General features: G+C 42.4%; 1 protein-coding gene across 8 annotated transcripts in view; it reads right to left on the bottom strand.

Annotated features, from left to right (window-relative positions):
• The window catches only part of ATXN7L1 (ataxin 7 like 1), a 299444-nt gene that overhangs the window by 73602 nt on the left and 213474 nt on the right, over positions 1-12368 (bottom strand). For all 8 annotated transcript variants that reach the window (XM_033958415.1, XM_033958416.1, XM_033958417.1 and 5 more), the window contains one exon: positions 6960-7182. In XM_033958415.1, coding sequence (XP_033814306.1) covers positions 6960-7182 — 223 coding nt within the window. The remainder of the gene's footprint in view (positions 1-6959; positions 7183-12368) is intronic.

Consider the following 12368-nt stretch of genomic DNA (forward strand, 5'->3'; position numbering starts at 1 on the left):
TGGGCCAAGGGGATGAAGTCGGAAAGAAAAACCCACAGCAGGAAAGAAAGGGAAGGACTGGCAGGTGAGCCAGATGCTAGAAGCAGGGGGCGGGGGAAGAAAGAGGGAAAATAGCTAGATGGGGTTGAAAAGAAGAGACACTGGTATGGAAGAGGAAGATAGGGGAAATCTGGACACAGGAAGGTAACAGAAAGAGGGGAAATTATGTGCATGGGGCATAGTGACACAGACATAAAGGGGACATGCCATGGGGATGGTATATGGACACAGGGGGGGCAATGACAGATACATAGGGGAGATATTAGAAATGGAGAAAATAGGAGCACAGAAGCGAGATGGTTTGTGGGGATGGGACAGGGACCGAGCTTGCAGGCTCCAGTGGCTTGCACAAATTACATTGTAACGTGCCATGAAAATAAGAGGAAGGAAGGTAGATAGGCCACGCGAGAGGAGCTGAAGGGTAGTAGAAAGGAACAGATGGTAAAGGAGGGAGGGAAGGGTGGTGGTGGAAAGGAATAGAACAGACATTGAAGGAGGGTGGAGAGGAACAGACCCCCAAGGGAAATGTGGAAGACAGAGTGGGAAGAAGACAGATGCCAGACTATGCGGGAGCGGAGGGAAGAAGATGGGCGCTAGACCAATTGGGGGGGGGTTAAGGGAGAGGCACAGTAACAGCAAATGGAAGACGCAGAGAGAAGACACACAGTGGATGGAAGGAATTCAATGAGAAGATGTGGAAAGCAGAAACCAGACAACAAAGGTAGAAAAAAAAATTATATTTATTTATTTATTTTTTGCTTTAGGATAAAATAGTATATTAGTTGTGTTGATAAAAATTTATAAACAAAGCCCTGCCAGCTGAACATCTCTTTCTCTAGTTCAGCAGCAGGAACTTTGATTTATAAGAAAGGAATAAGCTAAATATTACAGTACTAAGGCTTATATGGATGCAGCGGGGACGGTGACGGGGCGGTGAATGGGATGGCAGTGGCGGTGACGGGGCGGTGAAAGGGATGGCGGTGACGGTGACGGGGCGGTGAAGGGAACGGCGGTGACGGGGCGGTGCAGAGGATGGTGGGCCGGTGACGGGGACAGATTTTTTTCCCCGTGTCATTCTCTATTATATAACTTTGTCCTGATTCTACAGCAACGTACTGGTAAATAAAAAGTTATTACCAGTACTTTAAATCCACGAAAAAAATGAAAAGCCTAATTATTTGTAGGAGAGTCGGAACTGAAGTGGGACAGAAGAAAAATAGAGGGAAAACGAGAATAAAATGGATAGGAGAAAACCCCCCTGCAAATCAAGAGAGGAGAAAATGATGTGGAAAAGGGGGATCAAAGAAAAAACGAGTGGGAAACTAGAGATGTTTCCAAACACAAATTTTTATTAAAAGCAGTTCTCTAAATATAAAAAAAGACTCAACACTGCAGGCGTTTCGGTACAGAAAACTATACCTTCTTCAGGAGTCTGTGACTTACTCTGCAGGAGATTTTTCAATAAACCAATGTGGTCAGGTTTCTTAAGTTCGTTTTGAAAAAAATGTGTATTCAAGATGAAATTAAATTAAAAAAAACAAAGCAAACTAAAAAGTGCTCCAGCACCACTCATTTTCGTAGTCTTCATGGGAATATTGTGTTCTGAAATGGGGGAAAAATCAATTAACGTGAAAAGGCTAGAAAAATAAAAATAATAATAATTTTAAAAAAACCAAAGCAAGAGTTGATGAAGAAATGCAAAATTTTGAAAATATTTAATTGTATCACCTGCTGCAGTTAGAGAGTGTTCAAGTTCAATTTATTCAGAAAAGTTGAAAGGGGACAGATTCAAAACGAATGCTAGGAAGTTCTTCTTTACCCAACGTGTGGTGGACACCTGGAATGCGCTTCCAGAGGACGTTATAGGGCGGAGTACGGTACTGGAGTTTAAGAAAGGATTGGACAATTTCCTGCTGGAAAAGGGGATAGAAGGGTATAGATAGAGGATTACTGCACAGGTCCTCGACCTGTTGGGCTGCCACGAGCGGACTGCTGGGCATGATGGACCTCAGGTCTGACCCAGCAGAGGCATTGCTTATGTTCTTATGTTATGTTCAAACCACATTACATTTAAAGGAAAAAACAATAAGGTTAGATTACAATAAAAATTGCAAGGGAAAGGGAAAAAAAAGGGGGAAGCCATAATATAACCATAGCTTCTCTGATTTATAACTCACAAATTCAGGTCATTAAATCTCCGGCAGTCAAAACCTAATAGAAAAGTCTCACATTTATACTGATTCCTAGCAAAGAGAACTGTGTTTTCTTGTTAACATAAACATGGCAACTTGATTGTCTATATTAAAAATCTGATCGATCTTGAAGATATACAGATACTCAAGATTAAAATATTGCTGGGGGCTCCAGATAATTGACGTGGAACCTACTTTCACACTATGACTGAATTTCCTGCCAGAGCCCTGAGCTGAGGTGAACTTCTCAACCAATGCTGAAAAAATCTGTTGTGAGGATAGAATAATATTATAGAAGTGAAAAGGGGAAAACATCTGTTCAACTTGAGTTCTGATCTCTAACCTTGTGAGGTGGTCCAAAGTGAAAGCAATGGACAAATTATTCTAGAAAGAAAAGCTGCGTGCACTGATTCTACTGGAATTTGAGATCCCATTGTGATTTTCTCATTTTGAGGCTTTCAAAATGCATGATGTAGATGTTACACATATGGGCAAAATGGTCTGTAAGTAAGTTTTGGTTGATTTGGAGGGGTGTGAAAATAGTTTGTAAAATAAAAACTGAGATAATGTACATTGTGCTCATCATTTGTTATGTTTTGGTTGCAATAAAAATATCCCCTCCCCCCCCCCAAAAAAAAAAAAAAAAAGTTGGTTCTGGTCTTCATTATAAAACTCTTGGGAACAGATTTACGTAAATATGTATACTTTAAAAGAAATGCATGAGGAGTAAGAGATACTAGAGACATTTAAACACTTTTGTAGCATAAATACACAGAAGCTGGGATTCTCTTAATAGAAAGGACATTCTAGAATGAATGAAAAGTGAAATGGGATAGACAGGAGTAAGCTAAGGAAATATTTATAGGAAGGATGGTGGATTAGAGGATTGTATTTGAATTCAAGAAAGCATAGGACAAGCACATAGGATCTCTAAGGAAGTGGAAAGGTTTGAAAAGTTGATAAGAAAACCCAGGTCTTGAGGAAAGGGGGGAAAGCAAGCTCTCAAGAAAGTTGCCTGAAGCCAGTTCTTGAGGTCTAGATGGCTTTGCTTATTTCAGTGAGCTGCTGCAATTGTGAGGCATTTGGTGAAAACTCTGGGGCTGAGGAGAGGCTGAAGAAAAGGACTTTGTGATGGTAATGGACAATGTGCAGAAGGAATAATAGCTATCCCTCACAGTTAAGAACATAAGAATAGCCATACTGGGTCAGACCAAAGGTCTATCTAGCCTAGTATTATGGCAAAAACCCACATAGCAGCAACATTCCAGAATCCCAAAGAGTAACAAGATTCCAGAATCTCAAATAGTAGCAAAATTCCATGCTACTGATCCCGGGTCAAGCAGTGGCTTCCCCTATGTCTGTCTCAATAGCAGACTATGGGCTTTTCCTCCAGGAACTTAGTCATACTTCTTTTAAAACCAGCTACATTAACTGCTGTTACCACATCCTCTGGCAACATGTTCCAGAACATAGCTACTCTCTGAGTGAAAAAAAAATTTCCTCCTATTGGTTTTAAAAGTATTTCCCTGTAATTTCGAGTGCCCGTAGACTTTGTAATTTTTGATAGAGTAAAAAATTGATTCACTTGTATCTGTTCTACATCTCTCAGGATTTTGAAGTTGGAGTTAATGTGATGTGCCTCCAGACATTTTGGAGATTCAATGAGATTAGCTAGTCTCTTTTCATCAAATAAGAATGTTCTTGTTCATCTTTTCTTTGCACAGGAACTTTATATAAACAGACAACATAAGGTGAAGGGTAAAAAAAAAGTATCTTAAATAATAAAATGCTAGCCCGCGCATGCGCAGTAGCGAAACATGTTCCCTGATCCCTTTTCTGTCGGGATGTGGCCGCACGACTGCGCATGCGCTAGATGGCGCGTTGAGGAGTCATAATGCAGACCCAGAAGAGCGAAAGAAGCATCACACTGAGCAACTGTATTTACACTGTGCAACGAGCCTCTGCAACGGTCCCGGGTTCCTCTCAGCCCACCCTTCTCGCGGTCTGGCCGGCTACCTTAGTCCTTTGCCGCCGCCGCTGCCGCCACCCCCTTCCCTTCCCGCGGTCGACAAAACTCTTGCCTCCAGCAGCCGCCGCAGCACTGTAAACACGCTGCTTCGCGGCCTCTACTGCCTTCATTTGCTCTTCCGTTTCTCTGATGACGTCATCAGGGACACGGAGAGCAAATCGGGGCAGTAGAGGCCGCGAAGCAGCGTGTTTACAGTGCTGCAGCGGCTGCTGGAGGCAAGAGGTTTGTCGACCGCGGGAAGGGAAGGGGGTGGCGGCGGCAGCGGCAAGGGACTAGGGGAGCTGGCCAGACCACAAGAAGAGAAAATCACGTGAGCCACGAAGAGACAGGGAGGAACTGGGAAGAAGGAAGAGGAAGAGGGAAAGGGGCCTGCTTTGGGGTAAGGGTGTGCTTGGAGGCACACAGCTTTGCTTGGGGGGGAGACAGAAGGGGGGCCACGGAGAGACAGGGAGGAACTGGAGCTGGAGAGGGAAAGGGGCCTGCTTTGGGGAAGGGCTGTGCTTGGAGGCAGACAGCTTTGCTTGGGGGGGAGACAGAAGGGGGACCACAGAGAGACAGGGAGGAACTGGAGCGGGAGAGGGAAAGGGGCCTGCTTTGGGGAAGGGGTGTGCTTGGAGGCAGACAGCTTTGCTTGGGGGGGGGAGACAGAAGGGGGGGCCATGGAGACACAGTCAGGGAGGAACTGGAGGGCCAGAGGGAAAGGGGTCTGCTTTGGGGGAGGGGTGTGCTGGGAGGTAGATAGCTTTGCTTGGGGGAGAGACAAAATGGGGGGCCACGGAGAGACAGTCAGGGAGGAATTGGAGGGGTAGAGGGAAAGGGGTCTACTTTGGGGGGAGGGGTGTGCTGGGAGGCAGACAGCTTTGCTTGGGAGGGGAGACAGAAGGGGGACCACGGAGACACTGTCAGGGAGGAATTGGAGGGGTAGAGGGAAAGGGGGCTGCTTCGGGGGGAGGGGTGTGCTGGGAGGCAGATCATTTTGCTTAGGGGGGGAAGACAGAAGGGGGGCTACGGAGAGACAGTTAGGGAGGAACTGGAGGGGGAGAGGGAAAGGGGGCTGCTTTCTAGCACCCGTTAATGTAACGGGCTTAAAGACTAGTATTATATATATTAGTATTAGACCCCCTAGTATGTGTCATGTTAGGATTAAAACTTATACTGTAATTATGGCAAATAGTAACCTGTTAACTGTATATTATGTATGTTTAACCTGTTCTGAGCAATAGATAGATATAGATAGATAGATAGATAGAAAGAAAAACCAAAACACAAGAGAACACAAAAAAGGCTCCTAATTCAAATAATATGTTCCACTCCCTTTGGCTTGACAGAATCTAGTTCAAAAATCCAGTACTGCTCTTAGTGGCAGATTCTCAAAACTAAAATGTGCCTTTAACATACTTGCTAAACTGGTTCCAGCTGGTTTAGCGTGCATATATTTTAGCGGTGGCTTATTAAAACGGCTTACCATGGTCTTTTCCAAGTTTTCTAGCAGTTTCCAATATTGTCATACAAATGTAATGCAACAAGATCATTAATATTAAAACGAACACTCAGCAATTCTCTAAAATCGCCGAGTGATTCCCTAACCTCATTGTGCCACATCTGCGGCCAAAATTTGCTGACAGGTCTGAGCTGTCATTGCCTTACTTTCTGATCAGTGCCCGAGTGCTGATTGGCAAACCGCCCTGGGTGCCAACTTAGCGGACGCTCCAGTGCCTCTCCTCTCCCCCCTCCCTGGCGATGGGACGGGTCTCTGAAGGGCACCCCCCCACAAAGATTTATTGTTGGCTGGGGCTGGCCTCGTCCCTCATTTAATGTCACTTCCTGTTTGCAGGATCAGGAAGTGATGTCAGAAGGAAGGCTTAGCCAGTGCAAGCAGCAGGTATTCCAGCCTGTTCGTTGCTGGCAAAGATATGAAGAGGAACAGGGAGGGGGGCCTGGCAATAGTGGAGAAGAGAGGGGGGGGCACAACAATGCTGGGGCAGAAGGAAAAAGTGCACGGGGCGGTAGTGCCAAGCACTTCCAACCAAGTAGAGAATGACACAGGGACAAATTTTTCCCCGTCCCTGCAGGAACTCATTTTCCTATCTTGTCCTCACGAGTTCTTTTCCTGTCTCTGCCCCATTCCTATAAGCTCTGCTTTAACCGCACAAGCCTCGAACATTTATGATTTTAAAGTGTTTGAGGCTTGTGCGGTTAAAGCAGAGCTTACAGGAATGGGGCAGTGACAGGGACAAACTCACGGGGACGGGATGAGGAAACTGAGTTCCTGCGGTAACAGGGACAAATTTGTCCCTGTGTCATTTTCTATGCCCTAGGACCCAACCTCTCTCACTATGCCACTGTTCTGTAACAAGCACAGGAAAAGCAATGTGCTGACAAGAGCCAGGAAGAAAAGGGAAGGCACGGAAGGCTTTCCAGCTCTAGAATCCCTTTCCATCATTTGATTCTTCTCATACCCTTCAATTTCTCCTTTATTAAAGGAAGATGCTTATGCAGGGGCTGAACATTTTACAAGGATTTTGGTGCATGCTGTTTCATTACTTCCCAAACTAACCAAAGGGAGTTTGTGGTAAAAAGACTAGTAAGAAAATTTGGCATGGATGGGATACCAATGAAAAACATTATCAAGTAGGTACAGATATTGATTTCATAACCTTCCCTTTCTTTCAGGACATAGCAGCAATCACAGTACCTACCATGGTTTGTCTCTTGATACTCTTGAGGGAAAGATCATGTGTTGCTGTTTGCTAGTGGAGGTAAGCAGATTGTCTTTGGGTGTTTTGAATGGCTTTGAGTTGTTGTTGACAGGGTTATGGCTGCTGATACAGGGTTTGGGTTTCATTTGTACTAACGATGTCCTGGAAATGGAGGATGAAGAAGCTGGAGAAGAAGGTTTACACACTGGACCATGTCTTCTTTCTGGAAAGAAAAAAAAATATTCATATGTATCTACATGCTTTAGTACAACAGTTCTCCAAAAAGTAACTCAAGGAAGATTTGTTGATCAGGAAGCTGACAGTCAGACTACAGCTCAAATGTACTGCATATCTACAGAACACCACTTGTTTTGTGAATGAAGCATTTAAAATGTAAAAGCAGACTGTCATCTCAAGCTGTGAGTTGTAATTTAACATAATTTACAACAAAACTTGTGATGGAGAAGAGAAAATTAATTCAGAGGCACTTCCTTCTTGTGGCAAAACCCAAATTTGCAATATATTTGGCAATAATCATGTTTAATACAAGGGAGTGAAACTTTATAACAGTCACACTTCAAACGTTTTCCTGTTTTAGAAGGGGTGGCTGGGTCAGAGGAAAGGTCCAGGGCAGGCCTTTCTAAGTGGCTGTCACTGGCTTACAGGGACAAAGACCAACTTTAAAGGTGGGCAGAGAACAGCTGCATTGGGTTAGACAGGGAGGGCGGTAAAGCCGGACCGAGTGGGCAGGCAGGCACGTTCCAAGGCCCCAAGGTTGAAGTGTGTATAGGGACATAATTTAGTCCCTATCCCCGTGGATTTGCACAGGTTTTCTTGTCTCCATCTCTGCGCTCACCTCTAGTACCTATGAACACAAAAGGTGCTGGATGTGTACACTCATAAGTTTATTAAAGAAGGGTTCTTTAAAAAGTTTCCGCACTTTCATATTTTTCAGGGGGAATGGTAAGAGAGCATGTAATAGAATATCATGTGACTAGTCAGTTAAGCAAAACAGGGTGGTTATGTGGAAAAGTGTGGAATTTGCTTTTGAGATGTTTAATAAATATAGAGGAGGTTGTATGCATAAACCACAAATTAGAAAAAAAATTAAATCATGGTTAGATTCAAACAAATTGTCCCTTAACATCAATAAATCAAAACTAATGATTTTTCCCTTGAAATCTGAATCTCTCCCAATCAAAGTAGTACCCACTTTAAAACTGCTAGGAGTCACTTTTGACAGTAAATTTTCTTATCACGATCACATTAGTACCGTTGTCCAGAAATGTTTTCACCATCTTAGAATGATACAATCTCTCGCTAAATTACTAGAACCAGCTTCTCTGAATACACTGATCCACTCTCTAGTAATTTCTTGTATAGATTACTGTAATGCCCTATATAAAGGCATTACAAAAAAGGAAATTAGACATCTTCAGATAGTTCAGAACACAGCTATCAAGATTATCTATGGTGCTAAGAAATATGATGTTTCACCTCTCCTGTTCATGCGCGTATTGGTTACCCGTTGAACATAGAATTAGTTATAAAATCTTACTACTAACTTTCCCAACACATTTAAATAATCAACCAGAGTTCATTGATAGACTTTTAATCCCATACAGTCCTTCGAAATCGCTTCAATGTCACAGAACCTTCTCATCGTACCATCATTAAAATCAATCAACACCCTGCGATCCAACATTTTGCCGTCACTACCCCCTCACTTTGGAATTCGCTGCCTAATCAATTTGTGCAGTGAAGCCACTATAAACCAATTTAAATCAAAACTAAAAACATTCCTGTTCCAGGATGCTTTTGGATTATAACTGTCCTTTTAAGGACTAAAACAAGCTTTACAGCTTTTTACCCTAACCTATTGGGTTTTTTCCCCTTTTTGTGCTATTTCTTTCACGATTGTAGTTCTCACCCTTCTTCCCCATTGTTTGAAGTTAGTCTTTATGTGTTATTATGTGTCTTATAATCTATTTTGGTATTGTCTAGTATCCCTAACTTTTACATTTGTTCCTATGTAATTTTAATATTGTATACCGCTTAGAAACCTGATTAAGAGGTTTAAAATTTTTTTTAATAAACTTGAAACTAAACTTAAAAAACAAAAGTGCAGAAATATTTTGAAGATCCCTCATAAGTAAATATCAAGATGACCTCCCTACTTCCTCAGGTCTTAGCATTATTTCTGTTGTCGCTTTTATTGGTGTTATTAGAACATTCAGATTCCAGCACAAGACGATGACTTGCTTCTACTTGCCCTGATCTCAAGAGTGACATCCCAAAAAGTAGCTGGATCATGCCGAATTGGAAAATTGTCATGTAAACTTATGCCCAGATTCTGTAACTTGAGCTGTTGTTGGCAGCCACCTTAAAAGCGCCCGCTGATTGCGTGTCAATCACGTGACAATGCCAGGTACAAAATGCGCCTCCAGCAAAGGTAGGCACTGGACATGTAGGCCAGAGTTTTTCAGGCCTACATTTCTGGCACCTACCTTTGATGTGAATCATGCCTCCATAGGTGCTTTAGGCATAAGCACCATGGCAAGATTAATTATTGGAACTTCTAGATTTGAACACATCACTCCTGTCCTTAAAGAATTGCACTGGTTGCAGTCCCCGGGTTACAGACACCCGACTTAAGTATGACTCGTACTTAAGAACGCAGTTGCGGCTTCATTTGATTTCACTGAGCAGTATTTCCTGTGCATAGACTGTAGCAGATTCAGGAATGATACATGGCTACATTAAGAACAGTGTGTAGTTGTACATGCTGCATCTTAGAGGGAAAACTAGTAGGGGCAGTTGGCCCTTTTGTCAGATGGGAGCAGAGGTGAGTAGCAAGAATCTTAAAACCTACACGTTCCGAGTTATATACAAATCTGACTTAAGAACATTCTTAACCCTGGGGACTGCCTGTATATTATTCATTATAAATTGTTGCTACTTGTTTTTAAAACTATGATTGGTAAGAAATCTCCGGTTTTGTTAGACTCCCTTTGTATTTATCGACCAATATGGAACTTACATTCCTTGAACAGTATTGCCCTGGTTGTTCCTTCTGATCGTGTAATTTATCGCAAAGAATATAGGAAATCTATATTCTACGTGTGTGGACCACAGTTATGGAACCAATTACCTGAAAACTGTGAGGGCTTGGTGATGCTGACTGTTTCAAGATTTCGTTGAAAACCGTTTGTAGGGAGGTATATCAATGCTGATTTCCTATTTTATTTTTTATTGTTTTGAAGTTTATTAAGTAATTGCTATTTTAATGTATTTGTTATAAATTATGTACATTTGTTGGAATCTGCCTAGAAATGTTGATAGAATGGAATATAAATTTTTCAAATAAATAAAGTAACTACAGAGTCGCGATTCTGGAGCCGATTTTTTAGGCATCTTGAAACTCAGTTAAAAATGGTGTTTAAATGGTGTTTTTTTTTAGTTTGGGCGCCTACAAAATCAACGCCGATTAGAGAATCCGGGCCTTATTGAATTCTGGTCACTGTATTTCTTAATGAAAAGATGTGCTAAGTTTAGTTGAACTTGATATACTGTCAAACTTAGAAACTCTCAGTGTTTGGGGGCAGGGCTGTGGAGTCGGAGTCGAGGAGTCGGAGTCGGAGGAAATTTCGGGTACCTGGAGTCGGAGTCAGAAGTACAAAAAACTGAGGAGTCGGAGTCGGAACATTTATCTACCGACTCCATTTTTGAACTTGGCATACCAATCAGAAGCGATTCTTTCAGCTATAGCACCCCACTATATACACAGCACAAATGTTGCGAGCAGCTTCTGCGGCCTTAGAACCTTGATTAAAAGCAAAAATAAGGTGGTGTCGAAAATGCTTATTTCTCTCAATTTGACATTCCATTTTAACGATCTGAAAATTAACCAGTGCTGTGGAGTCGGAGTCAGAGTCAAGGAATCGGAGTCGGAGGAAATTTCGGGTACCTAGAGTTGGAGACGGAGTCTGAAGTACAAAAAACTGAGGAGTCGGAGTATTTATCTACCGACTCCACAGCCCTGTTTGGGGGTGTAGGAGAGGGAGAGAAGAGGCAGAAAGAGGCGAGAAGGGGAAATCCTGCATATGGATTAGAGAGAGGGAGAAATGTTGGACATAGGGTGGAAAACAAAAAGGAAGAACCAACAAGGTCTGCAGTCAGGAAAATGAAGATGAACCAAAACTAGAAAAAACTGCAGACGAGCGTACAATGATGCAGGCAAAGTTTATTATAACAATAGGTAAAACGCGGTTAAAAACATCACATAAAAAACAAATGGACCTGACACGGTCCGTGTTTCGAAAAACACCTTCATCAGGGGTCCCAGATGGAAAAAGAGTCAGTTGGAACCGCAAGCAAGCCTTTGCCTGTATAGAAGAAACTCCGAAAGAAAGTCTGTGCGTGTCTTGCTGGAAAAGCTGAAAAACGCCTAGGTTTCCATTGGTCAGTTTGTTCATGCCCCTTCTCCTGTGACAGCTTACTTCTTTTTGACTCCACTTATATAAGCTGTTTTCCCGCGGTGTTTTTTTCAGCTTTTCCAGCAAGACACACACAGACTTTCTTTCGGAGTTTCTTCTATACAGGCAAAGGGAACCCTGATGAAAGTGTTTTTCGAAACACGGACCGTGTCGGGACCATTTGTTTGTTTTTATGTGATGTTTTTAACTGCGATTTACCTATTGTTATAATAAACTTTGCCTGTATGCTTGTCTGCAGTTTTTTCTTGTTTTGGGACATAGGGTGGAAGGCAGGAGAGTTGGGCATGGGGAGAGAAAAAATTGTTGCACATCATAATGGAAGAGAGGAAGGGAAAGATGCTGGGAATAGAGAAATTTGATCCAGGGCACAAGGCAGGGAGAGAGAAATGGTAGACAGTGGGAAAGAAATGTTAGGTGTGGCAGTAGAAGGTAGAAAAAAAAATTATTTTCTATTCTGTGGTTACAATATGTCAGATTTGAAATGTGTACCCTACTAGAGCTAGTGTTAGCGAGTGTGAGCTAGGACCTAACACAGACAGGAAAAACTTTTTTATTTTGTTTATACAACAGCGTTGGCGTGGGGTTGGAAAGGGGAAAGGGGGAGGTGTGAAGGCTACAAAATAAACCCAAAACCAAAATTCAAAAAATCCACAATCAACAATTCCAAAAATCAAAACAAAATGGAACTTAATATAAAACTTAATAAATCACCATTTTATCCAACATACTGAGCCATACAAGGTTAGATAATCTGTGGCAGGGAGGAAAGGCCAGTGATTGAAACTTTTGTCCACACTGGCTGAATGGCCGGAGGCTAGTATGTGACACGGACATATAGTCTGAGGCCTTACCTCCCTGCCACAGATTATCTAACCTTGTATGGGATCAGTATATGTTGGATAAAATGATGATT

This window comes from Geotrypetes seraphini, chromosome 9, assembly GCF_902459505.1.
Source record: "Geotrypetes seraphini chromosome 9, aGeoSer1.1, whole genome shotgun sequence".
NCBI classification, from domain to species: Eukaryota; Metazoa; Chordata; class Amphibia; order Gymnophiona; family Dermophiidae; genus Geotrypetes; species Geotrypetes seraphini.